Source organism: Gadus chalcogrammus, chromosome 9 (assembly GCF_026213295.1).
Source record: "Gadus chalcogrammus isolate NIFS_2021 chromosome 9, NIFS_Gcha_1.0, whole genome shotgun sequence".
NCBI classification, from domain to species: Eukaryota; Metazoa; Chordata; class Actinopteri; order Gadiformes; family Gadidae; genus Gadus; species Gadus chalcogrammus.
The window spans coordinates 23425973-23440910 of NC_079420.1; the positions used below are offsets into that span (position 1 = coordinate 23425973).

Below are 14938 nucleotides of genomic sequence, written 5' to 3' on the forward strand. Positions count from 1 at the left end.
TTAAATTAAAATTAAGTCAGTAATAATATGAGAAACTAAGAAAGTGGTAAGTAATAATAAGTGATTAAGTGTAGTGTAGTGTAGTTTAGTGTAGTGTAGTGTAAAGTGTAGAATAAGTGTAAGTGTGACCACTATGATTGAGATTTGATAGATAAACCAAAATTGCCTGATCTCCAAAGAGTGTTGGTCACTCACCTCAGCCCGTACAGATCACACGTACGCGACTCTGCGCGCATGCGCCTCTGGGCGGTGGGTGGGTGCGGGCCCATGGTTTCTCTCTCTGTCGGGCCTCGGGGGTCATTAGTGATCTGGGAGCCGCGGAGAGCGGCCGCGGAGAGGGGGACATGACAGAGCGACTCGGATAAATGGCAAAGTTCAAAATGAAGACCTTCCGGCTACGGGTGTTTTTTGTTTGGTGTTTTTTCCCTCTATCCAGTAAGTCAAGTGTTCATTATTTCTGTTGTTTGTTAAAGGTTTGTGTTATGCTAAAGTTGGTCTGATTCCTGGTCATTAATGGGACCGTTGCATGTGATAACAAACAGTAGTCTGCAGGTTATGGCACTGACTTGCTTCACCAAGGAGCCTATATTCACATGTTATTGCCGTTTTATTTTATTGATTGTTCGTATTAGATTAAATCGTATGTATTTACCTTATGCATGCATGTTGTTGTTTTAACGAATTCGGTCATTGCTGTATGTATGCAGAAAGCTCACGGTTTTCATCTCCACGATTCTTCCCTCAAATTCTCCTTTCCTTTTTTATTTTTCTGATTATAATTGCTCTATACAACATGCATTAAGCATTATAAGATATATGTATATGATGTTATGCAATGATAACTGCAGACAGTGAACTTGTAGTGATTATTATGCCTTTCCCCTCCCCAGGTGTTTTATGTTTTAGTGAGTTATCGTTCATCACAGAGCCCAGTGATATCACTGTCTTACCAAAGGACTCAGCTGTGCTGGACTGCCTGGCTCATGGGCAGCCCCCAGTCACCATGAAGTGGCTTAAAAACGGAGTACCTATGGCAGCAAGCGAACATGCACAGTTCCTGCCCAACGGCTCCTTGTACATACCGACCGTGAAGAACGACAGGGGGGACTCTGACGAAGGATTCTATCAGTGCCTTTCTCAGAACAAATATGGAGCTATACTCAGCCAAAGATCACGCCTGACCATCGCAAGTGAGTATGAACCCCTATGGGAGGGGAGGGGGGAGAAAAAAGTCTTTGACTTACCTTCAGGGGAAAGGCAAGATGTTTATGCACGTCCTACAGGCCTATTTGTGGTATGGTACTCCTGTGTACTTACACTGACTCATGGAAGCCTATGTTGAAATATACACCTCTGTGTGTTTGTAGTCAGCCACACATCTAAGTGAAGTAAAGGATATCTAGAGAGACTGTGTTTGTAGATGCTACATCATTTACTCCCATTACTGCAATCAGTGAGCCACTTCGACATTTGCATCAGCGTTGCAGTGCCCGAACCGTTCTCTATGGTTGGTCCCTGGTCTGCTACACAGAGGAATCTCTAAAAGGCCATTTGCCTGTTGGCTTTTGTTTGGCTGGCCCCGCTGCCCAGAAGAAAAGGCTGGTTCTCATTCTATTCACTGGACCATATATCAGCAGACACGGCGATAGAGATGGTAATTCAATAGGCCTGGCCGGCCACAGTCAGATCTCAGTTGGACTCTGTGTGGCAGATATACATCACATTGTAGAGTCATGGATACCGCCTCCCAGCTCTGGTGTGGCTCCTGTGAGGAGGGCAGGAACCTGACCCAGCAAGGAGCTCGCTTTTTAATATCGAGAATGAGAGATTGAACCAGGACTCACTGTGATGTCATGTGTGCAGACAAGGATGGTGTAAACAAGGTTTCAGGGTCACTTGCACTTTCCTTTCTATAGTGTTTGTTGAGTTGTTGTTTTGTTGTGGAGGTGTTATTCTTTATCACAAGGTTGTGTCTGTGGTCCAGCCCAGTGTTAAAGGAGTTAAGGGGGAGGGAGGGGTGGTGGTCCGGTCAGCTGGAAGTGGAGGCTCGGTTTGTTGTCCAGCAGAGAGTTGAGGGGGAAGGGGGGGGGGGGGGGTTTGGTCAGCTGGAGGGTGGAGGATGGGATCTCTCTCAGCTCCCCTTCTGTCCAGAGGCCCATAGGGTCGGAGGTCAACCAGGAGCGGCTTTGTGATGTCACCAGTGGGCCCGGCCCCCGGCTGGCCTTTCTCTCTGCCCAGGCTCTCTTTCACAGCCTCTCCTCCTGTCATTGTCAAGTTGAGGTCTTTTGTCAGAACTATAAGCCCACATTTCTCACACTTGAGTGAATAGCATTCCTTTTTTTAATCCCACAGTGATGATTCAGTTGTTATTTGAGCAAACAGTTTAATCAAGGTCCACAAATAGTCCAAACCCCCGAAAGGCTATAATACAAGTCGGTTGATTATATGTGTATAATATATATATATTTATATATATATATAGTGGTTTGAACTTAACCATGAACACCACTCTTCACTTGTGTTTCTTCTGTCTGAGTAAATCTATTGAGTCATTTCCAATTGGTTAGTGAGAGTTGTGGCAACATTTGTGTTGGAGCAATACACCAATATCAAAATACCATTTGGTACCATTTGTTTGGGACCATTTGTGTACCAATATGTGTGCTGACTTCGATCTGGGTCCCAGACCGAGGGCTAAAATGAGATGGACAGGGGGTGGGGGGGAACTCTGACCTCTTCAGGGCAATCTTTGTGCTGTTTGACCCGACTATTGATTCACGCTTTACGACAGAGCAGACCGTGTTAGCAGAGCAGTCTGTGCTGAACCAGCTCTGTTGGGAAGAAAGGGTTTTTAGATTTTTACAAACAACATTGCCTTAAGGGTATGTTCTGTTGTGAAAGACCTTTACTACAACAAATTAATTTCAAAATAAAGTCGTAACGGTTTCTTAGTCGTAGTAAGAGCCCACCACGTCTTCAGTCAAAGGATTTATGAAAACATAATAAAGGAACTCTCAGTGCTAAGGGTCTGAAAATAGTTTTAATATGTGTGTCATATTGATACCAGTACACCATAAATGAATAGGGAATGCTCCCTAGTAGACGTTCTTAATGTTGATTTCAGTTGGAGCCCTAATGATTGATTTCCTTTAATATGGTATTGACTCCTTCCTCTAGTCTGGGGGATGGGAAGGCTTCCTCTTAATGAATAGTGCTAACTAACAGCCTTATATACATTTACATATTTATTGTATTTTGGTATTATTGTCTACATTTTATTATCCACATGATTTCATATTTCATATATCATATTCATATATCATGTAAGTAAGACTATATCACTTGCCTGCCTATACAATTGTATCTTAGGCCTAAAAATTTTTTTGTTCGGTTCCGGTTTCCGACCGACCGCCAATTTATGTGCGACTCAAATTATTTTATGATCTCAAAAAAAAAAAAGTTTTGATGCAAACTATATATAACTATAACGTTTTAGTACGAGACCTCTTCATTCTGTACAAGGATGAGCGCATTCTCTCGTTTTTAAATGAAAACAACCTACCTATCATTTGCTGCCGCTGGAAAAAATAAAATAAAAAATAAAATAAATTCCCTACCTACCCATGACCTCAACTGACAACCAACAGGAACCAAACTTTTTTTTTTTTTTAGGCCTTACAGGATACAGGAACCATGTAAATCCTTAAATCTATTCACAGACTGTTCAAGATTTGGTTTTACTCAGATGAGGGGTCTTCTCGGTGCAGAGAGAGTGAATTGATTAACATTTAGCGATGACAATGCATCATCCTTTGTCATTCCACCATTGATCTATTGATTGGACCAGCTGGTCACTATTGGTCCTTAAAGATCAGCACCTGAAAGGCAAGATCATGGCGCTTGGAGATGATCAATGGCTCACACGCACACAATCACTGATCACACACTCAGGGCTGTTCATGTATAACACACCAGCATTTGCCAGATTAAAAAACAAAAAAAACAATGTATCAAAGAGTCCAATTCCTGTTCTCGACCTGGACTCAAGGTCCGCCCCGAGGGGTCCATGGATCCAATCTGAGGAGCCAGTCATAGAAGCCAACCTCATGACACCTATCTGTGTTTTATTCATGTTTGTTGTCCACAGGTATTTCTGAATTCCTGGCCCATCCTGTGCCTGCGGGGGTCTCTGAGGGGTCGGTGGCTCGGTTCTGGTGCGCCGTCGCTGCCAGCCCTCAGGCCACCATCACCTGGGAGCTCAATCAAAGTCTGTTACCCCTGGAGACCGACAGGTAGGACTGCTGCCCTCCCCACATTATGACCAGAATCGTACATGCCCGTGTATTAGGTCTGTGCTTTAGTTCTGGGTACATGCTTGGTGCGTTTTTCACATGTTCTGATTGTGTCATATATCATGTTTCTTGTCTGTTGATTCTCCAAGAATCACAATCTTACCAAATGGAGTGCTTCAGATCCAGAAAGCACGGTTGGAAGACGCCGGACAATACCGCTGCGTAGCGACCAACATTGGCAATCGCATGAAGAGCAAAGAGGCTACTCTGACGGTCCACCAGGGTACGTACACCCCATGCATACATCCCTGCTGTACGTGTATGTGTATGCTTAAACTATCTCAAGTAAAAAGACTTACGACTCTAACCATAGTTTGGAAGTGTGCTGACATTCCCCAGTGTTCCTTCCCCTAATCCTGAGTCATGGTTTTAATTATCTCTTTTCCTCTCTCTTTTTCAGGGACAGCCCCTAAATCTCGCCAGAAGCCCAGAATCATCGCTGGACCCCAGAACGTCACGGCGGCCATGCATCAAACGGTCGTCCTGGAGTGCGTTGCTACCGGCAACCCTCAGCCAATCATCTCGTGGAGCCGGGCGGACAGCAAGCCCATCGACGTCTACAACGCCAAGGTGCTGGGCAGCGGCAACCTGGTGCTCACCGACGTCAAGCCCCAGCACAGCGGCATCTACCTCTGCAGGGCGACCACCCCGGGCACCCGCAACCACACCCTAGCTTCCGCCAGCCTCACCGTCATGGGTACGGCCTTCATACTACCCTTACTCAACTGCACTGCTGCAAAAGGCTCAAGACTCAGTTGTTCAGTGTTCACCTAGAGTCTGTATAGCCTCCCCCTTACCAAACCCCCCCCCCCACCCTTCTTACGCACTTATTGTACGTTGTACGTCCTTGCACTTAAAAATAGTACTTAGTTGTGTAGAATCTTATCCTAGCTGTCTTTGTTATACACAGGGAATGGGTTAACCTAATAACTGTTAGTTCTTGGCACTTTTTTCTATGAACAACCTTACTGTACCGACAGCGATATATTGTTTCTCTTTCTTCTGACAAATGTGCTTATTAGGGGTCTGCCCTAAATGTAAATGTAAATGTCTGCAATGGACTGACATTTGTTGTGAGGGGTATACAGTCAATCGTGGATATTGGTTAAATGGTCTTCATTTTGGGAAATACTATTCGCAGTCATATATCAGGTAGGAGGTGTAAGAGATATCCTTAACACGTTCAGGTGTTTTGGTTATGTCGATGAATAATCGTGTTAGTGAATAAATGAGAGAGCAGTATGTGATGATTGTTCTTCTCACGTCTGTGCTTCCAGTGCGTCCATCCATTGTTGAGAGGCCAGAGAGCCAGACCCGACCCAGAGCTGGTACGGCCAGGTTCATGTGCCAGGCGGAAGGGGTCCCCCAACCACGCATCAGCTGGCTGAAGAATGGCCAAAAGGTGCACCTCAACGGCAGGATCAAGATGTACAACAGGCAAGTACTCACTATAATGGTGAGACAGATCGATGTTATCATCACAGTTTACCGTTGGTCCCGTAGTATAATGGGGCATGGAAAGCCCTTTGAGACTTTAACTGGGCTTAAGGGCTATTTAAATTACAATGGACCTAACTTGACCATGAAGGCTTGGAGTATACCTCAGGAAACTCAGAATATACCTCAGGAAACTCAGGATATACCACAGGAATCTCAGGAGTATAACTCAGGAAGGAGTATACCTCAGGAACTCAAGAGTAAATCCTCAGGAAACTCAGTGTAACTCAGGAAGATCAGGAGAACCCTTTAGTGTGTTCTAACCTTTTTTCTTCTACTATGGTTTCCTAGCAAGCTGGTGATCACCCAGATCATCCCTGAGGACGACGCCATCTACCAGTGCGTGGCGGAGAGTGAGTACGGCATGGTGCTGTCCCTGGCGCGGCTCATCGTGGTCATGTCGGAGGACCGTCCCAGCGCTCCCAAGAACGTCCACGCCGAGACCATCTCCAGCTCCGCCATCTTGTTGGCCTGGGAGAGACCGCTGTACAACGCAAACAAAGTCATCGCCTACTCTATCCATTACATGAAGGCTGAGGGTGAGACACATTCAGACATTTAACAAGATCTCTCTTCTCTCCTCTTAAAGTGTATTATTATGATTGTGATTATAATTATCAGTTGTGAGTGCTGGTAATCTGCCTCCTGATGGAATGTTTACTTTATTAGATGAAGGGATGAAGGTCAGTTTTGTTAAATATGTTAAATATATAGAAATATGTGCATGGGAACAAGCAACAATGCATTGACTCCGTCGAGATGTAAACACCATGCGGTGCAAATCTGCATTCAAACATTGCATCCAAACGGACAGATTCACTGTATCTGCTATAAGGTCGTCTTTATGGATAACAGGGGGAGCGTCAAACACATCCCGTGTTCAGGAAGTCTGGCAGCGCTCCTTTGCCTCTGGTTTACATTACATGCCTGTTCCTGGACATCGACCGTTAGATTTATGTTACTGTCTTCTCCAGTCAGGCCGTCAGTCATCTCTCTCCTCGTGTTCTAGTCCTCAATGGTCTGCTCCCCCCCGCCAGGTCTGAACAACGAGGAGCTCCAGGCCGTGATCGGCAACGACACCACCAGCTACATCATCGAGGACCTGGAGCCCGCCCGCAACTACACCTTCTACATCGTGGCCTACATGCCCATGGGGGCCAGCCGTATGTCCGACCAAGTCAGCCAACACACCCTGGAGGACGGTGAGCACAGAGATGGCCGGCATTCCTGGCAGTAAATCAGTGTAGTACTTAAGGCAGCAGCCCTTTAATGTGGCTGTAGAGTGTACCGGGGGTGTCCGGGATGGGGAGCGAGAGGGGCTCGCATTCTCGCCGCTTCCCGCTGAAACTCTTTTTTATTTTTCTTACATTCTTTCAAACCAACTGTCGAACTTTCTGCAAGGACAGGGATAGCAGCGCTTCACACGGATGGTTTTAATTTTCTTCGTCTGATGAAGACGATCAGCTGGAATCCCTTTGTCTTAGTTACTTCCTCTCTGATGAGTTTAAAGTGTATAAAGGTGGTTTACCGTGGTTTCCTCTGCTGGTGTTGCGCTGCAGTGCCCCTGCGGACCCCGGAGCTGAGCCTGACCAGCCGGAACACCAGCGACATTCAGGTGGGCTGGCAGCCGCTGCCGGCCAAGCTGAGCCGAGGCCTGGTGTCCGCGTACCGGCTGTCCTACCGCACGGCGGCGGACCCCGACGTCACCGCCGTGGACCTGCCCCGCAACGCCACCGAGCACCACCTGGACCACCTGGAGCCCGACACCATCTACCTGCTCCGCATCGCCGTGGCGACCCGCGTGGGCTGGTGCGAGCCCAGCGCCTGGACCTCCCACCGCACGCCCAGGGTGTCGAGCAGCAAAGGTAACAACTAGCAGAGCAGAACAGGGAGTGCTGCTGAGATGGTTAATCTGGGCTCAATGTATATATATATATATCTATATATATATATCCATATATAGGGGACCCACCATACACCCACCATGGCTAGAAGGGGAGGTTTTATCAGTCATTTGACGTTGCCGTATCAGTATGTGATAAATATTCCTAGGTCACATGAAAGTTATTGAAAAGATCAAAAGCAAACAGTGTTGCTGTTGCGCCCCAAACTGTGACCATAGGAACGCGGGGCCACTTCTTGTGGGGGGGTGTTGTGCTGCTCTCTGAGCAGAGAGGTCCTCCGTGCCCCCACGCAGAGCAGCGGGCTCATGACTAGAGCTGGCCCGGCAGCATTGTCCCACAGTCTTTATGTTGGTTACCCAGGGACCTTTGGCCCCGGCTGTCAGTGGTGTTGGAGTGGCCTCAGTCACGGGTCATAAAAGAGGGGCCTGGGGCATCTCTGTGTGGGGAAGAATGGCCCCTTTTCATGGCCGGGTGCCTTGAAAAGAGGAGTTGGTTGTTTGTCCAGCTCGTGCAGACTTCTGATCTGTTTAGAGGCAAGTTAAATAATGTTAAATAATGAGATGAGAAATGTGGTATGATAAAGTAACAGTAGTAGTAGCTGCCAATAAGTAGCTATATCTCATAGCAAATATGCTACTATGAATGAGGGATAGCCCACCGGATAAGGCCTGTGTGAGAACTCGTCAATAGGCAAGGCATTGTGGTTGTGGGGGGGGGGTTATTAATGAAAAGGCTGCTGGATCTATTGAAACCGTGTATTTATTCTTATCCATTCAGCTTCTGAAGAACCAACTCTTAGCATACAACATGCTCATAACACACTGCCATAAAACACTTTGAGGATACTAAAGCAATAAAGTAACTTTGTTGAGCGGGTAGCATTTTACTCTATGAATGAGTTGTTTTCACCTGACGGTTTTTCTGGGCATGGGCATATTTCATGTGATCATGACACATTGTGAATCGGCTTGGAGATAGCCAGGGTTTAGCATTCATGTTTTCATGTGTCATTTCTTGAACGCAGCTCTCTTCCTCTCTCTGTGTTTATCCTGACCGTGTTGTCTGTGTGTTCTGTGTCTCCTCTCATCCCAGTGCCCGCTGCCCCCCTCCTCCACCTGGAGCCCCTGAACTGTACCTCCGTCATCGCCCGCTGGCAGACAGCCCCAGGAAGCGTGGTGGTGCAGGGTTACCGCCTGTCCCACCACGAGGAAGGCCTCCCTGAGCAGCCCAGCGTCCAGCTCCCGGCCCTGCTCTCACACTACACCATCAGCGGCCTCGGTGAGTCCCTCCCTCAGGGTGTCCACAGCCCGCCTCAGGAGCCACCAGGAGCGTCCTTTTCATTCGTTTTTATATTTTTGGGCTTTTGACTGTACCAAGCCTATGTGAAGGATATTAACTAACTCAGTATCTATATTGACATCTTGATATTTAAAGCACTGTTCCTACAGACGGTTTTGGAAATGGCCGAAGCCCATTTGGCCCTTGATCAACGAGAGTCCTGCTCTACATCAGGCCATTAACTCTGACCAGCGACCGGCCTATTTGCATTAGGGCCCGCTGTCCGGTGATCAATACAGTCTGACCCCTCTTTATCAAACAGCGGCCCTCAGCAGCCTGCCTAATGCTAATTGTGGGAGCTCAGACTCTCAGAAACAAGGGATCACCGGCCTCCAGATGTCCCCTCCCAACACCGTTTTTCCATCCCGGCCCTGCATAATTACCCCCTGGCTATTGTGTTGGGTCCAGGGGCCACACCCACCCTGTGAGATCCTGGCCCCAACTGGCCCCCTCCCCCACCACTCCCACAGCCTCCTCAGCTGGACACCGACCGGGTCTCCAGGGACTGTCCACACCGAGCTGGACGGAGTGGGTGACCTCCGTCCACCTCTCACCCCCCTCCCACTTCTCTCTCTGCGTTGTCAATGCAGATGGTCTGCAACGATCAAGTCTGGACCTCTGTAGTCCACTGCCATGTCCATCAGAGCATATTCAAGTGAATAAGGTCAAAACTGCCCTCATAGTTTGCTATGTGGCCGTTGTTGTAGGGTGTGGGTCCACTCTGCATTTTCGCTGGAATCCCAATGGTAAAGATCAAGGGACATCTTTTCTCAAATGTCTCTCAAATGAAACGAACAACCATGGCAAATACGGTACTTGTTGTCAGATGGTTTTATTTTGTACCTTACCTAGCTCAGTATCCGTTGTATTGTTGGGAGTGGGGCTTGCTGAAGTCAGGTTCAGGAAGACTTAGCCCTGCCAGAGGAAACAAAAGAGGCCCCCGGTCCTGAGCCGGGATTCCGTCTGTTCTATCTTGGCCAGACCCTTTGACCTCAGACCTCCCCTCCCCCGGTCTTCCTGAGCTAGAGCTGAAGACGTAGCGATAGCCCATGTCTCCCTCACGCAACAACACCACAGAATGGCCTCGTTGAACATCTCCTAATTTCTCTGTTTCTCACAGGCTGAAACTCATCACATCTACTAGTGTCTACTTGTGACTACTGTCTTACTAGTTACACGAGAGTTTAGAAATTAGAGGTTGCCATCTTCGCTTTCAGTCCAACTGCCCCCAACTCCCCTGGTGAGAGAAAGAAACAGTGTTAAACCTTAAGCCTTCAAAAGGAACATACAGACCGGGGTGTCATGGTGTTGTCGATATTATTTGCAGGCCGTATTGATTGGTCACTCTAGTTACCAGGCCGTCGGTAGGGCTGCCAGCCTAACACAATGACAGCCCATGATAGATGACGTGTGACTGTGTGGCTGGTGGTGGTGGGGAGGGGGGTAGACATGAACACAGAGCTGCTTGCTTGGCCTCTTGCTCTGAATGAGACACTTTGTGGAAAGTGGGTTTTTCTCCTTCTTTTCTATTCTAATGAAAAAAAATCCATCTTTAAATCCAAAAAGTTTATCTATATATAACATCATTGCTGTGCAGCAGCAGAGCATGGTAGTTGTATTGTAATTTAAATTGTGGTGTGGATAATCTTCAGATCACATCTCATGTTTAGTGGAGTTTGCCGTTTAAAGCACATGTTAGAAATGCTAACCCCTCCATTTTATTGCAGATCCAAGGACGAAGTACCATGTGAAGCTGTTGGCCTTCAGCCAACTGGGAGACGGCTACCAGTCAGACCAGACCATCAGCACTCCTGGATGTGTTTGTAAGTGGATCGCTCAGCAGCCACACCACTGGGCTAGCTGTTCTGCATTCAAGCCACATATATATGTTCCAATAAGGGGAATATTCGTAAATAATCATAACTTTGGACGATGATATATATATATATATAACTGGATAATTTTTCAAGTAATTTTTGAGCAGCTATGACGTGCTAAAGGGTGCATACAGGTAGATGCTGATGCAAAGGGATCGAATCCAGAACCTTTTGGCTTGGAGTCAAACAACCTATGGACTCCTGAAATGTGCATTCCTGCGTCTGTTTCCCCCAGCGGTGAGAGACCACCTGTCCTCCGTGCCCCCGGCCCCCAGTCACGTGACCATCACGGCCAACGGGTCTTCTTCGGTGGTGGTGCGCTGGAGTCGCCCGGCCTTCATGGCAGGGAAGGCCCTGAGCTTCAGTGTCCGCTGCACCCCCGTGGGGACGCACAACGCCACCGCCGTACGCTACCTGCAGACGTAAGACGCAGCGCCTCGTGGAAGTAAAGAGTTAACACTTACAAACTTATGAGAGGCGGCAAGTGGCTCCGGAGGGAGAGCGGGTTGGCTTGTCACCGAGGTGTCCCTGAGCAAGGCACTTCACCCTAACTGCTCCCGACGAAGTGGCTGTCGACCTGCGTGCTTGACTCCGCCATCGGTTTCGTAAATTTGTGCATGAATGGGTGGTGGGTTAGGCCATATTGTAAATGTTTTGAGCGGCCACTGGTTAGAAAAGCATTATATAAAGGCAGTCTATACAACACATACACAGAACTTATGAGGGGTCATGGCACATTGAGCTATACATCAAAACTAAAGACACTTTACCAAAACTTCAAGTGAAGGCTTTCACATTTCCTTGATTGGTTCCTTTATTGATCCTGTTACTGAATATAATTTGTACTTGGCTTGTTAGGAACCGTTCTGGAGGTTTGTCCTCCCCAATACGTGAGTGGAGTGAGGTCCTGGTACGTCAGTGTTTCACCATATGCTTTGTTTCCCATCTGTTCACAGCATCAAGCAGAACATGACAGTCCGGAACCTCAGTCCAAACACGCGCTATGAGTTTGTGGTCCGTCTTCAACTGGACCAGATGTCCAGTCCCTGGAGCTCAGTGGTCTACCACCAGACCCCCGCCGCCGGTAATTCATCTAGCTTCAATTTTGTCAAGTTATTCCAGGTTTATGGAACATCCATAAACTACTGAGCTAATACCCCTTAAGTGTCGGTGGGCCTGGCTGAACTACTACTTTGAGTGGATAGAACTGCTCATCATTATGGTCTTATAGGGGGATTTGGTATCCTCCTTCAGGTGACGTAGTTTGCACAGAGCCTTTATTCCAGTGTATAAGCGGTGATGGATCTGTGATGTGATCGGTCTGTCCCCGCGTCCACAGCCCCCACCCAGCCGCCGTTGGCCGTGCGGATGACCCTGATCGAGGACGACACGGTGCTGGTGTCCTGGCGGGAGCCTGCGGACCCCCTGCTGGTGGTCACCCACTACACCCTCCTCTACGCCTCGCAGAAGGGCTGGCTGGCCGGGCGCTGGATGATCCTGCAGCGGGACGGTAAGGCCCTCCACCAAACGCCCAGGCTGGGGTTTGAGAAACAATGGCTCATCCGCTGAGGACCGTAGGGGGAAAAAGATAGTTGAGTGCCTAGTTATGGTGTTTAAGGATTGTGGGTTCGAAACTCAATGCCCTGACCTGCTCAATGATAACCTGTATCTGAATTGACTTTTATACTATGTCAGGGAGCAACACCATGGCCCTGCTGGAGAAGCTGGAGCCTGGGAACATCTACCTGGTGAAGATCTGTGCTGCCAACCAGTTCGGAGAAGGTCCCTACTCCAGCCTGGTGGACGTGGCCCTGCCCCGGGCCAGCGGGCACCGCAGCAAGACCCCCCGGCACTCGGACAGCTTCCCCGAAACACCAGGTACAGAACCAGACCAGAACAGCATGGCACTCCAGTCCTGCTTAGTTGGATAAACAATCTATCAGAATATAATTGTGTGAAAGTTCCAATGGAAAATCTAAATTATTCAGAAAGTAGAGGCTCCCGTATCTCTGATTGATATCGCCCTCAATTATTCAACCAGTGAATTAAATATGGATAGTAACTGATTCCTTCTCTCTGTCTTTCATCGCTGGTGTTTCAGTAACTGTTGATGAAATAGTAATAGCTTCATGGTGAAATGCTTTGTTTGTTTTGCATCCTAGCCCATTCCAACAGCGTCTACCACATAGACCAGCGATCGATGACAGGCATCATCGTGGGCGTCTGCATCGCGCTCTCCTGTATCGTCTTGTGTGCCTTTATCCTCATCAACAAGGGAAGATCCAGGTAACGGAATTCAGGATGAGGGAGTGGCTAGGGTGACTCTAACAAGATGTCTTTCCACGAGTACCCCCTCTGTAATCACATGTGTCTGACTTCACTGAAAGTCGTTTAGAACAGAAGCCTCAGCAACATGACAAAAATACAGAAAATAACTGAACCACATGATGTTCTCGTGGATGGAGGCTGACTTCTCGTCTTTGACAGGAAACCGTCCGGTCGGAAGATGGTCGGCGTGCTGAGCGGCGACGGGGCGCAGGCGGGCGGGCAGCCGCCCTCGGAGAACGCTGAGGTCCTCGTACCCATGATGAGACCGCCCTTCATAGACGCCAAGGTGAGAGACACCAAACAGCGCCCCCTTTAGGTCAGACCAGGCATGGATATTATATTTACATTTAGGGCATTTAGCAGATGCTTTTATCAATAGCAACTTACATTTACGCGTACATTTGTCATAGGAAGGTGAATCCGTATATCGCTGTCGGTACAGTAAGGATGTTCATAGAACATGGGTTAACCCATTCCCTGTTTAACAAAAAGATTATTAGGATGAGATGCTACACAACAAAGTTCTATAAGTAGGACATACAATAAGTGCGTACATTAAGTACCAGGATGTTCAACATCCAATAGGTAGGAGGGGTGGGTCTGGGTGGCTATGCAGAGTCTAGGTGAACTCTGAACAGGTGAGTCTTGAGTTAGTCATAGGAAACCTTTTCATGTTTCTTTCATTGTAATGTCGTTGGTTAACCGATCCCCGTCTCGCTGTCTCCAGGGCGGACCCAGCAGGCTGCTCAGCCCCTCCGGCCCGCTGCACAGCGCCACCAGGACCAAGAAATGGCGACTCTTCTCCAGGGAGAAGCAAAATCCAAACATAAGTGATGTAAGTGGTGTTCAGGTTCAGTAACAGTGTTCACCTTCAGCGTTGTCTTCAAGACAATGGTCCCAGACCTCCAATGGTACTGCTACAGAGTCACTCAAACTGCATTCCTCTCTCGGGCCCGCAGGCGGAGAAGAGGGCCTGCCTGTACGAGGCGGGTAAGACGGTCCTGCGGTACGAGGAGAGGCCGGGGTCCGCTGCCCTGCCGCCATTCTCCCGGGAGATCATCTTTGGTCCGCAGCCCCACCAGGACCAGCCCCCCGAGAGCTGGCACACCGGCGAGGGCAGCCAGGAGACGGCCGACTCGGGACACTACTCCCAGGAGGAGACTAGCAGCTCCTCGTCAGGCAGCAGCCACGGCCCAGCGGAACCGCCTTTCTCCCGTCCTGCCGACAGCCCCGCGGTCGTTGCCGTGGTTGGGGAGCTCACTCCATCGCTCAGGGTGGAAGACAACAAGATTGAAATCTGCGCCCTCCCTCACTGGCCCCCTGAGGCGCTGATGGTCTCCCTGCCGTCCGTGTTCCCGCCCCACCCAGCCGGTTCCTGACACCTCCGCCCACCACAGCCTTTTTAGACCCACCACCAGTACTAGTGACCCTTTTGGGCTCCCTGACCTGCAGGCTTTTCAGGGACAGAGATCAGGGAGCCGGCGACGAGGGCTGAGGTGGTGCTTCTTCTGGCATATCTCAGGATTTAAGCTGCATGTTGTTACTACTTTCTTTCTTTCCTTTTTTTTTTTGACTATCTGCCTTTGTGTGTGTCGTGTGTCTGTGTGTTTGTCTCTATGTCTGTCTTTCTGTCTGTCTGGCC

At 48.6% G+C, this 14938-nt stretch overlaps 1 protein-coding gene across 1 annotated transcript; it reads left to right on the top strand.

The window, feature by feature from the left end:
- The first annotated feature begins 328 nt into the window (after positions 1-328).
- On the top strand, positions 329-14675 carry LOC130389783 (protogenin B-like). Its single transcript, XM_056599721.1, has 19 exons — positions 329-435; positions 891-1190; positions 4148-4292; positions 4442-4575; positions 4753-5049; positions 5630-5789; positions 6141-6388; positions 6887-7051; positions 7409-7714; positions 8846-9031; positions 10819-10914; positions 11204-11390; positions 11925-12052; positions 12308-12478; positions 12664-12846; positions 13131-13254; positions 13456-13582; positions 14024-14131; positions 14256-14675. The coding sequence occupies exons 1-19, from the start codon at positions 366-368 to the stop codon at positions 14673-14675; spliced, it is 3555 nt and encodes a 1184-aa protein (XP_056455696.1). The 5' UTR covers positions 329-365.
- Positions 14676-14938: the final 263 nt, after the last annotated feature.